Source organism: Emydura macquarii, unplaced genomic scaffold, assembly GCF_026122565.2.
Source record: "Emydura macquarii macquarii isolate MOO-44397 ecotype Brisbane River unplaced genomic scaffold, CSIRO-AGI_Emac_v2 contig_1119, whole genome shotgun sequence".
NCBI classification, from domain to species: domain Eukaryota; kingdom Metazoa; phylum Chordata; order Testudines; family Chelidae; genus Emydura; species Emydura macquarii.
The window spans coordinates 2,414,443-2,428,658 of NW_027131256.1; the positions used below are offsets into that span (position 1 = coordinate 2,414,443).

The following is a 14,216-nucleotide window of genomic DNA, read 5'->3' on the forward strand; positions in this document are numbered from 1 at the left end:
AACCTGTGACCTCCCTACTCTGTTACTGGTATCCATCTAGAAACCAGTAGAAGGAGGTGCATTATATTGAGAGCCAGGATTGAGAGAAGAAGCAATGGCCTTGCTCACTGTTTTCAGTGCTCAGCAAAGTGATTTGAGAGTGGGCTGGGACTATTGTTGAACAGGAGACAGAGGGTGAGAATGCTCCTTCTCAGTTCTATGGTGCAGAACACTGGAAAAACTCTTACAGTTGCAAGAAATAACACAACTCTCATTCACCAATGTGAGTAAATTCCTCTCCTTAAATGGGGATGGAATAGTTTAAGCCAGTCTTGTTCTGATGGTATTTCTCACTCTTAAGAAGACTTGAGGAAAGTGCTTTAGTGAAAACATCTTGTAGCTCCTGGCAGCTGTTCAGAGTACATTGGCTTTTCTCTCCTGCTTTAAAGATGCTGGAAGTCTAGGTCCTCTGGAACAGATTTGAGCCCATATCACTCACTGCACAGTACATAGTGTACTACTGGTTGTGAAATAAATGCTTATTAATGGTCCACAGAAGGCTACATGTATGTGAAGGAAAAATGGTTCCCAGAAGGCTATATGTATGTGAGGAAACTTACTTTGCTGTCTGTGGAAGACAAGTTGTCCAAGGGGAAAGGAATGAAATAGAACAATAGAAAATGTAGACAGAATACCCAGAAAACTTTCTGTACACTGAGATCTATTAGACATCCTTGGAGACATTGAAAATTGGGATGCTAGAAACCAGGATGCTAAAAACCTTGTAGAACAAACCACAAGGAACAACTAGGCACTATACTCCAATGTGGTATGGATGCAATGTGATGTTATGTCTGTTCCATCTGTAATAGCTCTGCCAACCACAGGTTGGCTGATTAAAAGGACCGTGTCAGTCTCCTATACCAAGAAATCTAATCAAACACCAGAGTCTCTCAAAACCAAATCCTTTCAGAAGAGCTGAGCTTGTGTGCATAGCATGTTTCTACTGCAGCTCTCTCCAGTTAATAAACTGTTCCTTGGGTTTTTTTAAGGCCTCCATGCGAGTACTGCAATTGAGGTACACAGCCTCTCCAGTGACTTGGTACTTCTGTTCTGCTCCTTGAATGCATAGCTTCTGAGAAGCAGACTGAAGCCGGTATAGTTCACTGCACATCTCCAGGCTGGCTGAGTGCTGCTGTAGCACTTGCCATCTCATGGTGCATGCACTATCCTTAGAGTGCTCATGGTATGGTATCACAGGAGGGAACAAAGGAACTAATGAGATGAAAGTGAGTGGCTGCAAGGTGGGGTCTCGTGTGGGGACAAAGAGAAGTGAGGTGCTTGAGTACTCCCTGCCCTGCCAAGACTTCAGCGTCTTACCCTTTGTATGTTTCCTTAGGATGCCGGACAGGGGAGGCAAAACTGACTAAAGGATTTAATCTGGCTGCACGATTCATTATTCACACCGTGGGACCCAAATACAAGAGCAGATATCGTACGGCAGCCGAGAGTTCCCTGTATAGTTGTTACCGCACGGTCCTACAACTCACAAAGTAAGCACATGGCAATTCGGGCCAGGGTTTGTCATCCATAATACACACTGTTCCTGAGCTACCTGATGTAGGCTCGGTGTTGAGGTGGGTACGAACACCCATCAGTGCACTCTCAGACGTGGGACCCACAGGAAAGAGGGAATACTCGCGTGGTTTCCTTCTCTCTGTTTTCACCCGCCCTCTGTTGGTCCTTTGGTTTGCAGCCATGGAACTCCTTTTTGGTAAACAGGAGGCTAGTCAGGTGGGTAAGACAAAGAAAAGCTAGTGCTTCTGTCCTGCCTGCACTCCTAAGAACCCATTCCCCGCTTCTCCCCATCTGTTCTTGGCACAGCCCACCTGCAGTCAGCAGTTTTCCAATGGAGGGTCAGCTTATGGGGAGCTTGGTTTTAGATACGAGGAAGTGGTCCAGGTGGGAAAGGACAAATCAGGGGAGAAAGTAGGGGGCAAGTAGGGCTCCCCTGCCTTCTCCACCTAGTGAACCTCCTATGGCTTGTAAGCTGGGAATCCCTCTGCTATAAACCAGAAGAGTTTCCTCAGATAGAGAAAGGGAAATGCTAGTGTCTTATGCTACCCACTGGGTTGCTTCTCGCCTCCCTCATACCTCCTGCAAACAGCGCACTCCCCTCTGATATTCTTGTCTTCACTCCTGGGTTTCTTTTCTCCTTTTGACTTCAGGGAGCAAGCAATGTCCTCAGTGGGATTCTGTGTCATAAACTCTGTGAAAAGAGGCTACCCTTTGGAGGATGCAACCCACATAGCACTGCGTAAGTAGGTCTTGGAAGGTTGCTGTGTCCTAACACTACACCAGTTGGATCCCAGTGTTGTGTACATTACACTTAAATAACAGCAGGGTGTTGGGGCACTTTGGGATGGGGGTGTTAAGCAGCAGGATGTTGGGGCAATAGTGGGGCCTTCTGTTGACTCAAAGTCAATAGAGGTGTCTATTCAGGTTTAGAGCTGGCAAATGCCTAGGTTTTTCAGTCAGCATCGTGTTGCCAGGAGACTGCATTTCCACCAGAGGTGGAAACTGGCACAGTGTTTGAAAATCTTTGTGTTTTAGCTGCATATACCCCAGGGATGGCGTGTGAATACAGAAGAGCCTTCAGGATGGAAAGGGGAGCTGGGAGAGACTTATGAAAGGAAGGTGGCCTTATGATTGAGAGTGCTGTTCAACCACAGCCGCATTGGCCACTGTGAGGTTTTGCTGTGAGTTTAACCCACTTACATGAGAATTTCACTGCAGGAAATGTTTGGAAATGCATCCTCTTTTTCTCCAAACCGCTATTGCCTGAAAAGTCCTTCACAGATTTAATTTGTATGGATTTCATTCTGTAAGCTGGTAACAACCCTTCCTTGCTGCTCTCAGCTGCAGTCTCCGCAGATCCATACAATCCAACAATGTTCTGTGAAGTGCTGAACTTTTGTTTGGACTCCCTTTTTCAAGTGCTTTTCTCTCCAAATTTAAGAGAGCTGACAAGATCACAGCCCAAAGGCCCCCCATCTATACCACAATCTGAGGACCTGGTTACAAAACTGTTTTCCTCTAACTGTGAATGTTGATGAGAACTTGACTGCATCCTCACACTCTGCTAAAGCTTTGGATAGTCCAAGAAAGCAGGCAAGAGGAAATATGATAAAATCTGCAAATCACAAGAGAATCACCTCTTATTTAAAATGCTTTTTGAGTTTTCTCCAAGGCATCGGCAGCACTTTTCATCTGCAGCAAGGGTGCGCAGTTGGATGCTACAGTGAAAGGCCCCACGGTGTGAGTGACAAATGTCACCATAAGCCTCTTTTCTCCGATACATCAGAAAATCATTCGGGTTTCTTATTTCTAAATTCATTGCCCTTTATGGTGTTTTGATTTGTTTGTGAGGCTTTGTGCTGATGAACCTGCTTTGGAGCAGCCTCTATTTTTGAAGATTAGCTTGTGTGCACTCTGGGGTTGCTTGAGGCACTTGGCTTTCCTGGAAACTTGCAGTGCATGTTGGCTTGTTCTGGGACTTTCGCTCCATTTTCTGGAAGTCATTGAGAGACTGGAACTTGGCTCATAAGGGAATGGATTGAGTTGGCCTTGTGGGGCTCTGGGAACACGTTTCACATCTCTGCCATTTCTTCTTTCAGGAAATTTGCCATGCTCCTCCCCTCAGTTCACAGGCTGTGTGCCCACAGATTCAGGTGCTGACATCTTGTGATTGTTGTCCTAGAGCCAATATTTTTGTTTCTCAGACCCATTTTCAGTTCACTATTAAGGGAAGCTTGCATGGAGAGAAGATCTTTCACACCATGTTGAGTGCCCCGTTGTGCAGAGTCCAGTGCGTAGGCAGTAACAAGGTCCTGCCCCAAGAGACTTGCATTCTAAATGAGAGAGAATATACATTTCAGACTCAGCAGGTGAGGGTATATTCTCAAAATAATATGTTGGCATTTTTGCACCTTGATTAATGTTGATGAGTCTTGTAGATGTGTATAGAGAAGGATTTGGATGGAGAGAGGATGGCCATTCAGCATTTCGGGAAGAGACTGTTCCCAGCATGAGTGGTAGCAGGAAAGACACAGAGATGACTGGGACAAGGATGCTATCCAAAAGGTGTGAAGAGGTGGGAGGCTTGACCAGAACAAAGGATGTGGGAGAGGGAATAGAGAGAACTGGAAGCAGAGTGTTAAGCAGCAGCAAAATTGTGCAGAACCTTAAGGTGAGGTTCAGAAACATAAACTTGGTAGATGAACACTGTACCAGTGCAGGATTTGAATGCGAGTGTGACATGGTTAGAGGGTTGCAGTAGAAGGCTTTCACTGGATTGTTTGGAGAAAGGAGGTGAGAAGCAGGACATCCTTGTTTGAACTACTGCAGTCACTGCATGGACAAGTGGACTGGGAGAAATCCCATGAAAGAAGAAATGACAGAGTCAACAGTACGATGCAGTTGCAAAAAAAGGCCAATATAATTCTGGTGTGTACTAACAGGAGTGTTGTATGCAAGACACAGGAGGTAATTGTCTCACTCTACTCCACCATCGTGAGGCCTCAGCTGGAGTACTGTATCCAACTCTGGGCAACACACTTTAGAGAAGATGTGGACAAACTGGAGATAGTCCAGAAGAGAACAACAAAAATGATAAAAGGATTAGAAAACCTGATCTATGAGGAAAGGTTAAAAAACTGGGCATGTTTAGAGAAAACAAGACTGAGCGGGAACCTGATAAGAGTCTTCAGATAAGTTCAGGCGGTTACAAAGAGGACTGTGATCAGTTGTTCTCCATGTCCACCGAAGGTAGGACAAAAAGAAATGGTCTAAATCTGCAGCAAGGGAGAGTTAGGTTAGATATTATGAAAATCTTTCTAACTATAAGAGTAGTTCAGCTCTGGAATAGGCTTCCGAGGGAGGTGGAATGCCCATCACTGCAGGTTTTGAAAAATAGTTTGGATGAAACTGTCAGAAATGGTCTGAGTTTACTTGGTCCTGCCCCAGTCTGGGGGGCTGGACTTGATGACTTCTCAAGGTCCTTCCCAGCCCTACATTTCTGTGATTTCTGTGATTGTGTAACTATGGATATTCTTAATATCCAGCAATCTGTCTTTCTGCGTGTGCTCACTCCACTCTACCCATTAGGATGTTGCCTGTTGGGGCCCTCCTCAGTTTGATTGGGGGGGTGGGGATACCTTTCATATTTGCTTATAACTAGTGAGTGTCCCTGACTGTAGCTGAGATTGTAAATCTGTTTACTCACTGTATTTAATTCTCTTGATCACAGGCACAGTCAGAAGGTTCCTGGAGATTCATGGGGAAACCCTGGAGAGGGTGGTGTTTGCAGTCTCTGAGCTTGAACAGGTACCTCTCCCCATTGTTCATCCTGCCAAAATTCTTAAGCATGTTCTAATCCTTAGGGCATTGGGGCAGTGTAGAACTGTGTTGTGTATATTGTACTGTGAAACTGGAGACCAGTTTCCCCATCCTCAAGTTGTCATATCTGTCTCTCATCATGACTTGGTTTCTCTGTGTTCCTTTTAGCCTCCTCCCAGAAATCTCACCAAAAGTACCTCTCCCCGTTCCTTCCTGCTCACATTCTCACTGCTAGCTGCAGATGCACTCCAAGCCACCTCACTTGTCACTCACAGGTTCCTGACCCACCACTTGGGCACCAGCATGAGGGACTTGGGTTACGTGGGATGCTTGTGCAAAATGGTTTTCGGCTGTAAAAAGGCAGAGCAAGTCAACTACATGCAAATTCCCACCTTACTTCCCTCCTGCTAAAAATCCTGTCTGCTCTTTAGATTAGCATCCCCACAGATCCTCCCACAAATGTCAGAAATGACCAGTTTCCAGGTATTACTTGGGGAAACTAGCTAACCATTGTTCTGTTTCCAAGACAAAGAACCTCTAGCAGTTTGACTCTCACCATATCTGTCTAAAGCTCCTCCTATGATTTGTGCATAACACAGTGAATCCAGTCAATGTTCTTGGCACTGGGACATGGACTATCTCATGTACTATTTTAAGAACAATCTGGATTTTTTAATGGAAAGGCTTTCTCCAAGTTTAGCTGCAAATCAGTAGGAAAAAAACAGTGTCCCCCTTCCCTCGTATTTCTCTATCAGAAATCATTCTCTTTCTTTACTTGGCCCTGGAGTGGTCAAAACACATCCTGCAAGCGCGCTCTTCTTTAACAGGTGGTGGCAATTAAAGGCAGGCCTCTCTCCAGGTCAGTTGCCAGTGTGGCATGGGATTGAGCAATAGTTGATTGCCCTTGGGGACAAGTCTCAGACTTATGCTTTCAGGTTCCTACCTTCCAGTTGAATTATTGTCTATTAGCTTAGATTTGCCCAAGGTGAATCTCATTTTATCTCCTCTAGGCCCTACTATATTTCTGTTTTTCATGTTTTGCTTTCACCTGTGGAGATTCAGACATAGATAACAATAATAACTTAAAGAAAAGAATCAAGAAGTAAACATGAAGCTTTGGCTAACATCATCAAAGGATTATAAAGATATAACACTCTAGAAGTATGTGAACAGAGTTACACAGAGAAGGGGTAAGATTTCTTTAGGAAAGCATACCTGGCAATAATGGATTGAAATTGAGAGGGACAGTGTAGACTGATAATGTCAGAAACAAATAAGTTGAAGGGGTGATCTGCAGGGTGGTATAGTCTCACAGGAGGGAACACAAGTCTAGACATAACTTCAATGAAATACGTTCCAGGGCACAAGATCACACTTGCATGTCCTGGGGGGGGAGAAGAAATGGGGAAAGGGGGTGGAATTGGTGTGATTTAACATTTGTGACTCTTCAAAAACCCTTTAAAACTGAGGCTGGCTGCGTTTATCCTCTTGTGTTTGGTAAAAACTCAGTGGAAGAAAAGAAAAGTAATGCAACTGACTGAAAGGTTCCTAGGACACAGATCCTTTATTTCTGCCCCTCCTCACCCTCTTACAGAGTTTCAGGTTCTTCTGTGGCATATCGAAAAGAGTTTCTAGCTGTCTCTGAAGAATGGGGATGCCTTCAAAGCCTTCTCAAACTTTCTGTCATTTATAGGCCACCTATCAGAAGCTGCTGCCTCTATATTTTCCAAGGTCATTGGAAGAAGAATATCATTCCTTACCGTGCCTTCCTGCAGATATTGGCAATTCAGAAGGGGAGCCGGTAGTACCAGAGCGACAGATCAGGATCAGTGAAAAACCAGGTGCTCCAGATGGTGAGTTATAATTCAACCCTGAAATAAGTGTCTTGATACGCTCAGGGAAACGAGAGAACACACACAGAGAGCTATGAATCCCATTTTTAGGTGGAGTGTGACCCACTAGAGAGACTCCTCCAAATGAGATTTTACCCGTGTTCTGCTCAGACAGCTGCGTGGAATCTACAGCAGTAACTGCTGCTTTCTCCCTTTGTATGTGGGAGATGGTTGGAGGATGTGGTGGAGAGAGAGCTTTGCTGGCTTTCCACCCTTTTCTCTGTGGTAGGAAGGTTCCTGATGAAACTCGTGAGAAAAGAAACACAATCCTTACAGCTCCTATCTGGCTGAAACAGACATAATTCTTATTTATGGAGCGTCCCACACGTAAACACACTTTAAAAACATACACAAGACAAGTGGTCCCTGCCCCAAAGAGTTAGGTGTAATTCTGTTTGATACAGCATACAGGAAACCAGTGCAGATAGGAGACAATGAGGAGCTTAAGTCAATGAGGAAATCAGCATTGTGAAACAAAGTTGGCAGAGTCTCAGTGGAGGAAGTTCTTCATAAGAAGGGATTGGAAAGGAAGACAGACTGGATGTCAGAAGTGGGCAGAGCAGGAGGAGGAGAAGGTGGTGGTGATGAGATAGGCGGAAGGCCTGTGAAGTTTAACAATGGTTAAAAAAAAAAAAAAAAAAAAGAGAGAGACACATTGCAAATTGAGTTGGAATTAGCAGCAAGACAGTCTGATGGAGATGGGACATTGAACTGCGGGTAATAAGGTAGAATTGGGTTCCATTCCTGCTGCAGATGGTAACGGACAGACTGTCAGATGTTGTTCTCACTCCAGCTGATCACTCAGAGCCATGCCAGCTCTCTGCATCTCACCCCAGGTTTTCTGTCCTTTTAGACGTGGCTCCTAAACCAGCAGCAACAGATTGCTTTAGTGACTCAGATGAAGTAGCTGTCTTTTTCTTCTCACTTTTTTCCTCAGGCCTCTGACTAGAGGCAAGTAATGGTCATTACTGCTCATCAGTCAGTCATGCATCACCAGCTACTGAGGCATGGAAAGAGTTAGACTCTCTCCCTCTGGAAGTTCCCTCGAGCCATATTCTGGAAACATGGACCTAAGAGTGGGAAGTCTGTTCTCATTACATAGCCTTTGAGAACAAAAATGATTGGTTCCTTTCCCTCCCACTCCTTCAGGCCCCCCTTAGTTCTGAGAATTCCTCTTCCCCTCTCAGTACCACACTTTTTCTGTCCAAAGAGTAGGATGTGGCCATCTCTGGGTCTAACCAGCTGTCTAAGGAATTATCTCCACCTCTGCTGGCACAGGAGCAAAAGGATGAGCCAGAGGCCTATCTTTGAATTTTCCCTCCCCCCAGCTTTCCTCACTGTAACGTGTGGCACTAGTCGGAGATGACTAGGAAATTGGCTCTCTTAGTAATTCAAATGGAGAGGGTGGGGGTTGAGGAAGGGCTGGAAACTTTCAACAATATCTCTTCTGAAGTCGCCTGAGTTCACACATTTTTACCACCACCTCATGAAAGTCTGCTCTGATCAGAGTTAGAAGATGAGGTGGTGGTAACATCCAAGCCTTGTCTACAATATAGTTCCCAGCATTTATCATAGGTGGAGCTGCACCTATTGGTGAATTACAGATATGTTTTTCTTCTCCTGTAGTGTAGACACGGCTAATCCATCTTTTCCAAGGATACTTTGGACAAAATGCCTGTCTGTAGTAAGCCCAGAAGGGGACCAATGTCGTCATCTAGTCTGATCTCTAGTTTAAGAGCTGGAGAAAATACTTTTAGCATTTACAAAGCAAATTTTTTTCAAGGCACTTTATAAACTTTGGAGCTCCTGTGAATAGTTCATTGTTGTCACTTTATTGGTTGGGACAGGGGGGAAGTGGGATTGATTTGCCCAAGGTCACAGAATAAGTTGCTAACAGAGCTAAAATTAGGTTTCAGGAGTTCCTAGTTCTCAACTCCATGCTAAGGTCAAGAGAGGGCATTGCCCTATCAAATGGAACTACAGAAAATCCGTGCATCATAACGTGCGTCCGTCCCCTGGCAGCATTCACCCTGTGACTTGGTCATGTCTTATTGATGCACTGTCCTGATGCAATGTTCCCATGTTCAGTATCATGGTTCAGTATGTAGTTTGAGCTCTGGCTTCGTTACAGCTTCCTCACCCATGCTTCCATTGCAGATAACTCAGATGAGGAAGGCCTGGAAGCAGATTTTTCATTGATTGGTTCCCATGCATTTGCCCGTATGGAGGGAGATGTTGATAAACAGAGGCGCCTCATCCTTCAGGGACAGTTGTCGGAGGCAGCACTGCAGAAACAGCATCAAAGAAAGTGAGAATATGTTGCCTATTTTTCTGTATGAATGTCTCAGCTGAGCCTGTGACTCTGAAAGATCCTTAATGCCCTCTTTCTGTGTTACATAAACCTGCAATCTGTTAGCAGGAAAGCATTGACAAGGCCTAGTTTCATTCTAGGTCCCTGGAGTAGCCTCTTGGCACTAAAAGAATGGGACCAGGGGAAGGGTTGGTTTTTTGGGGTGAGGGGGTTGTGGGGGGGGTGGAGTTTGTCCCATTGATTTAATATCTGCAGGATTTGGATACATTGGGGGAGTTGTACTGCCTGTTCACCACTAGATGGCATAGTCTCACCATAGCTTGCTATAACTGAGCCTCCTCTTGTCTTTGTAAGGCTAGGCAGGTCTGTTTCAGGACTCCTTAGGATTCTCATGTTTTGGACATGAGACGTGACTTTCATTGTTTGAGAACTGACTTGTTTATATACATTTGTTGTTAAAAGGCCAATGTCAGTACAGTAGAACCTCAAAGATACGAACACCTCGGGAATGGAGGTTGTTGGTAACTCTGAAACGTTCCTAACTCTGAACAAAACCTGCTGGCACAGCACCCTGCAGTCAGTGTCATCCAGCTGTGGCTGGCAGAGATCTCTGCCAAGGCGGCACCTGGCAGCACTGCCTGGTCTGCGAGCAGCTCCCTGCCCTATTCCTCTTTCTTGCCTTTGGGCTGAACTGGGGGGGCCTGCCCCGCACTCTTGGCATTACAAGCCCCAGCCCTCAGCCGCCTCTCCCCGGGGCTCGCTCTGCTCTATGCACTGCTCGCCAGGCTCCAGAGGCAGCACGTGGCAGGGGGTTGGTGCCAGCTCGCTGCCAGCGCCCTTCCCTCCCCTGCCCCTTGCACTCCCAGCGCTGCTGGCAGGATCCAGGAGTGCAGCCACGGGCAAAGCTCGGGCCGCATCGGTGCACATGCTGTGGCCCTTTAAAACTCCTCCAGAGCGCAGCATGCAGGCAGCAGCTAGGACAGGGATGGGCAAACTACAGCTTGCGGACCACATACAGTCCGCCTGAGCATTTCATCAGGCCTGTTCCCCCATCCTGGCCTTGCCCCTTCCCTGCCACCCTTCTCCCAGTACATGGGACCAGCGGCACCCTGACTGGAGCCACTCCCAGCCCCAAGCAGCACTGTGTGGCAGCCACTCCCCCAACACAGCCCCTTCCCCCCGCCCCAGATGTGGCCCTCAGGCCAAAAAGTTTACCCACCCCTGAGTGAGAAGCCTTGGACTCTGGCTCTCACTCCAGCTTCAGGCCAGGTTTTGGCTGCAACAGCAGCAGCTCAATAGCTCCCTATTGCAGCTTCTTTCTTGTGCTCCAGCTGAACTTGCAAGTTTGTCTCCTTGCTTACAGGGGATGGTGGTGAAAACAGCTTCCCCCTCCTAGTGGGGTGTGGTGGGAGGGGGTGAAACAGCACCCTTGGCTTACAGGAAACAGTGCAGACCCCAGGCTGCTTCTGTTCTGCATGCCAACCTTTAAGATGCAATACAGGCAGAGTATAGTATTTGCTTTCTCTCTTCCCCACCCCCCACCCCCGCGCGGCCTGATTGCTTACTTCCGGTTCCACATGGTGTTCTGTTGACTGGTCAGTTTGTAACTCTGGTGTTCGTATGTTTGAGGTTCTACTGTAGTTAGGCCCAACTTCTAGATTTTTTTTTTTTTTAAATCAGTGTTTTTACATATTTAATGCAACCGATGTTGTTTGGTTGCACAAATTCCCCTTATACGTTTGCAACCCAAATGCAATATTATTGCACTTGTGCATGAAGACTAGAAAGGAAAACCAGTTGTGTATGTTTGTTGTCCCAAGCAAAGTGACCAACAACATAACTTGAGTACAGTCATTATGACTTTTTTCAAACACTCCCCATTGTAGCACTTCAGAAGCAGCTTTCTTACTCAAACGATACAACACTGACTGCTCTATAACACCAAGTGTAGCAGATTCAGCTCCTCCAATTTCCTAGGCTCACCTTCATGCTTTCTAACACAGATGGAAGAGAGCGAGAGACAGCTCTGACCCTGTGTCTGTTTGACTCTTCTAGTTACAATCGCTGGCTGTGTCAGGCAAGAACTGAAGACCTGTCCGACGTTGCTTCTCTCAAAGCCTTGTACCAGACAGGTGAGTTCAAGAACCCAAAGGCTGTTTCTCATACCCTCACCAGTAGGAAATAGAATGGCCACTTCCACCTTTGTGTGCAGAAAGGCTCATGGGATGAAGCCTGAGCAAGTGTTTTAATCTAATGACAAATTAAAAAGTCTCTCCTACTTCAGTGCCAGGCAGGCTACAGCCAAGTAAAACCTCTGGCATGTGGAAACTAGAATGAGAGGTGATGAGCTAATAAGTAACTAGACACCCATCATAGAAAATCTGCATTTACAAATTCAAGTGCTAATTAAATTTGCTGATGACAAAATTGGAAGGCCTCATCAATGCAAAGGAGGTTGGAGTATTATACAGGAAGAATTGGATGACCTTGAGGACCAGAGTAATACAAATGGGATGAAATTTAGTACTACAAAGTGCAAAGTCATGCACTGAGGGACCGGTAAGAATTTCTGCTATAAGCTGAGGGCTCATCAGTTAGAACAAACGGTGGAGAAGAAAGACTGGTGTATTAGTTGATCACAGGATGACTATGAACCACCAATGCAGTGCAGCCATGAGAATGGCAACTATGATCCTAGGGTGTATCGAGTGAGATATTTCCAATAGAGAGAGAAGAATTAATGCCATTGTACAAGGCTTTGCTAAGATCTCAGCTGTGTACTGTGTACAATTCTGGTCACTTGTGTTTAAAAAGATGAATTCAAACTGGAACAGATGCAGAGAAGGGCTAATATGATGATCAGAGGAATGCAGTGAAGACTAAAAGAACTTGGTTTGCTTAGCCTAGCAGTACAAAGGCTGAGAAGGGGAATTGATTGCTCTCTATAAATACGTGCATGGAAAAACACCAGGGAAGGAGTAGAGCTGTTTAAGCTAAGGGACAATATTGACACAAGAGAAAATGGGTATAAACTGGCCATGAATAAATCAAGGCTGGAAATTAGAATTCTCCTGATCATCAGAGGAGCGAGTTCTAGAACAGTTCCAGTAGGAGCAGTGAGATCAAACAATCTAACTGATTTTGAAAAGGACCTTGATTTTACAAACGGGATTATATGATGAGGTTGCTGCAATAGCTGGGGATTGGACTTGATGACCCAGGAAGTCCCTTCAAGACCAATGTCCTATGTTTCCCAGCTTTTTAGCTCCAGTCACCATGCTGCTGGCCCTCTGTATTTGTTAGGTGAGTGTCCTGGTTCCTGATTACTAATTCTAATTCCTTTGGGGATACAATCCTAGAATTCAAGTTCCCAGTGCTACTTGGTGTTGGAAGGGGGCGAGGAAGTTTAAAGTCAGCAAGTAAAGTTCCAATGGACTTGAACTGTGCTTAAACTAAGGGAAATAAGGTTTAGGCCATCAAGTCTTGTGCAAGCCAGTCCATTTTCCCATGCAAAGTTAAGGACAGTATAGTTTCCATGGACTCCCTACCATGTCATAAATCTAGACAAATTAACTAAGAATCACAGATGTCCATTTAACTTACTATAGAAAAGGATTTCTCTTGTTTTGCCTTGAAAGCCCTCCTGTATTGTACACTCCAGAGCAGCTTCTAGGTTTATCATCAGAGGGCAATGGCAGCAACAGCAATAAACTGAGAGGAGGGAGTTGAGATGACAGGCGTCAGTGAATGAATGTTCTTGTCAGGAGGCAAAAAGCAGTAATTCCCTATTGTTGGTATTTGGCAGGCATGTGGCAGATGAAATATCATTATTACACTTGTCAAAGTACACAAACATTCCTGCTAGCAGCATTCGAGGTTATGAATCTGCACAGTCATTGGCTGAAGTCCATTTGTGATGTCTGACATACCAGATATTTAACCTGTAAAACTCTTTTAAAAGGTCAAATAACCTCTCCACCAGTAGCTAAAAAGAAGTGTATTCTGCTTACAAAATAACCAATCTAATTTAGAAAGTTATTTTAATCAGTAGCTACTAATTTACAATATGCTTTTATTTACATACAGGCTAGCTGGCATTTGATTCCCCACACTCTACACTGATTTTATAACTCTTTTTCCACATTTATATATAAACATCATGGAGAAAACTCCCATCAATGAAATCTACGTTGTGTTTGACTGTCTGTGTCTGGGGTGGGAGGGGAGGTGTGTGTATTGCATCTTTCAAGCAATTAATAATACCATATTTCACATTGAAAGCACATTAGCTAAATTAAGCAGCTGTAACTAAGTCACTTATGTCTGAGTCAATAAGAACTTAAATATAAGAAACCCCTTTACACTAATGTGATCGTGGTGGTCTCAGGATGTGGTACCTATTAGAGGGTTACATGTCCAGGATGATACATCCTTTTGGTAGTGATAAAGCTGAAAGTGGAGCCTTCTAAAGAGTAGGGACCATGTCTGTAAATTGCAGGAACCTCAGGGGTTAGTGATGGCAGCCTCCATCTTCAAGGGCTGAAAATCTATATTAAAAACACAGGTTCTAGGTGCAATGCATCCTTCTGTTTAGATCAAAACAAGTACTATGTGATGGGAGTAATAGTCTCTGCACT

The 14,216-nt window shown here is 45.0% G+C and overlaps 1 protein-coding gene across 2 annotated transcripts in view; it reads left to right on the forward strand.

Moving 5' to 3' along the window:
* The window catches only part of GDAP2 (ganglioside induced differentiation associated protein 2), a 39,161-nt gene that overhangs the window by 12,213 nt on the left and 12,732 nt on the right, over positions 1-14,216 (forward strand). For both annotated transcript variants that reach the window (XM_067545965.1, XM_067545966.1), the window contains 6 exons: positions 1,379-1,532; positions 2,208-2,296; positions 5,288-5,364; positions 7,070-7,229; positions 9,426-9,576; positions 11,635-11,711. In XM_067545965.1, coding sequence (XP_067402066.1) covers positions 1,379-1,532; positions 2,208-2,296; positions 5,288-5,364; positions 7,070-7,229; positions 9,426-9,576; positions 11,635-11,711 — 708 coding nt within the window. The remainder of the gene's footprint in view (positions 1-1,378; positions 1,533-2,207; positions 2,297-5,287; positions 5,365-7,069; positions 7,230-9,425; positions 9,577-11,634; positions 11,712-14,216) is intronic.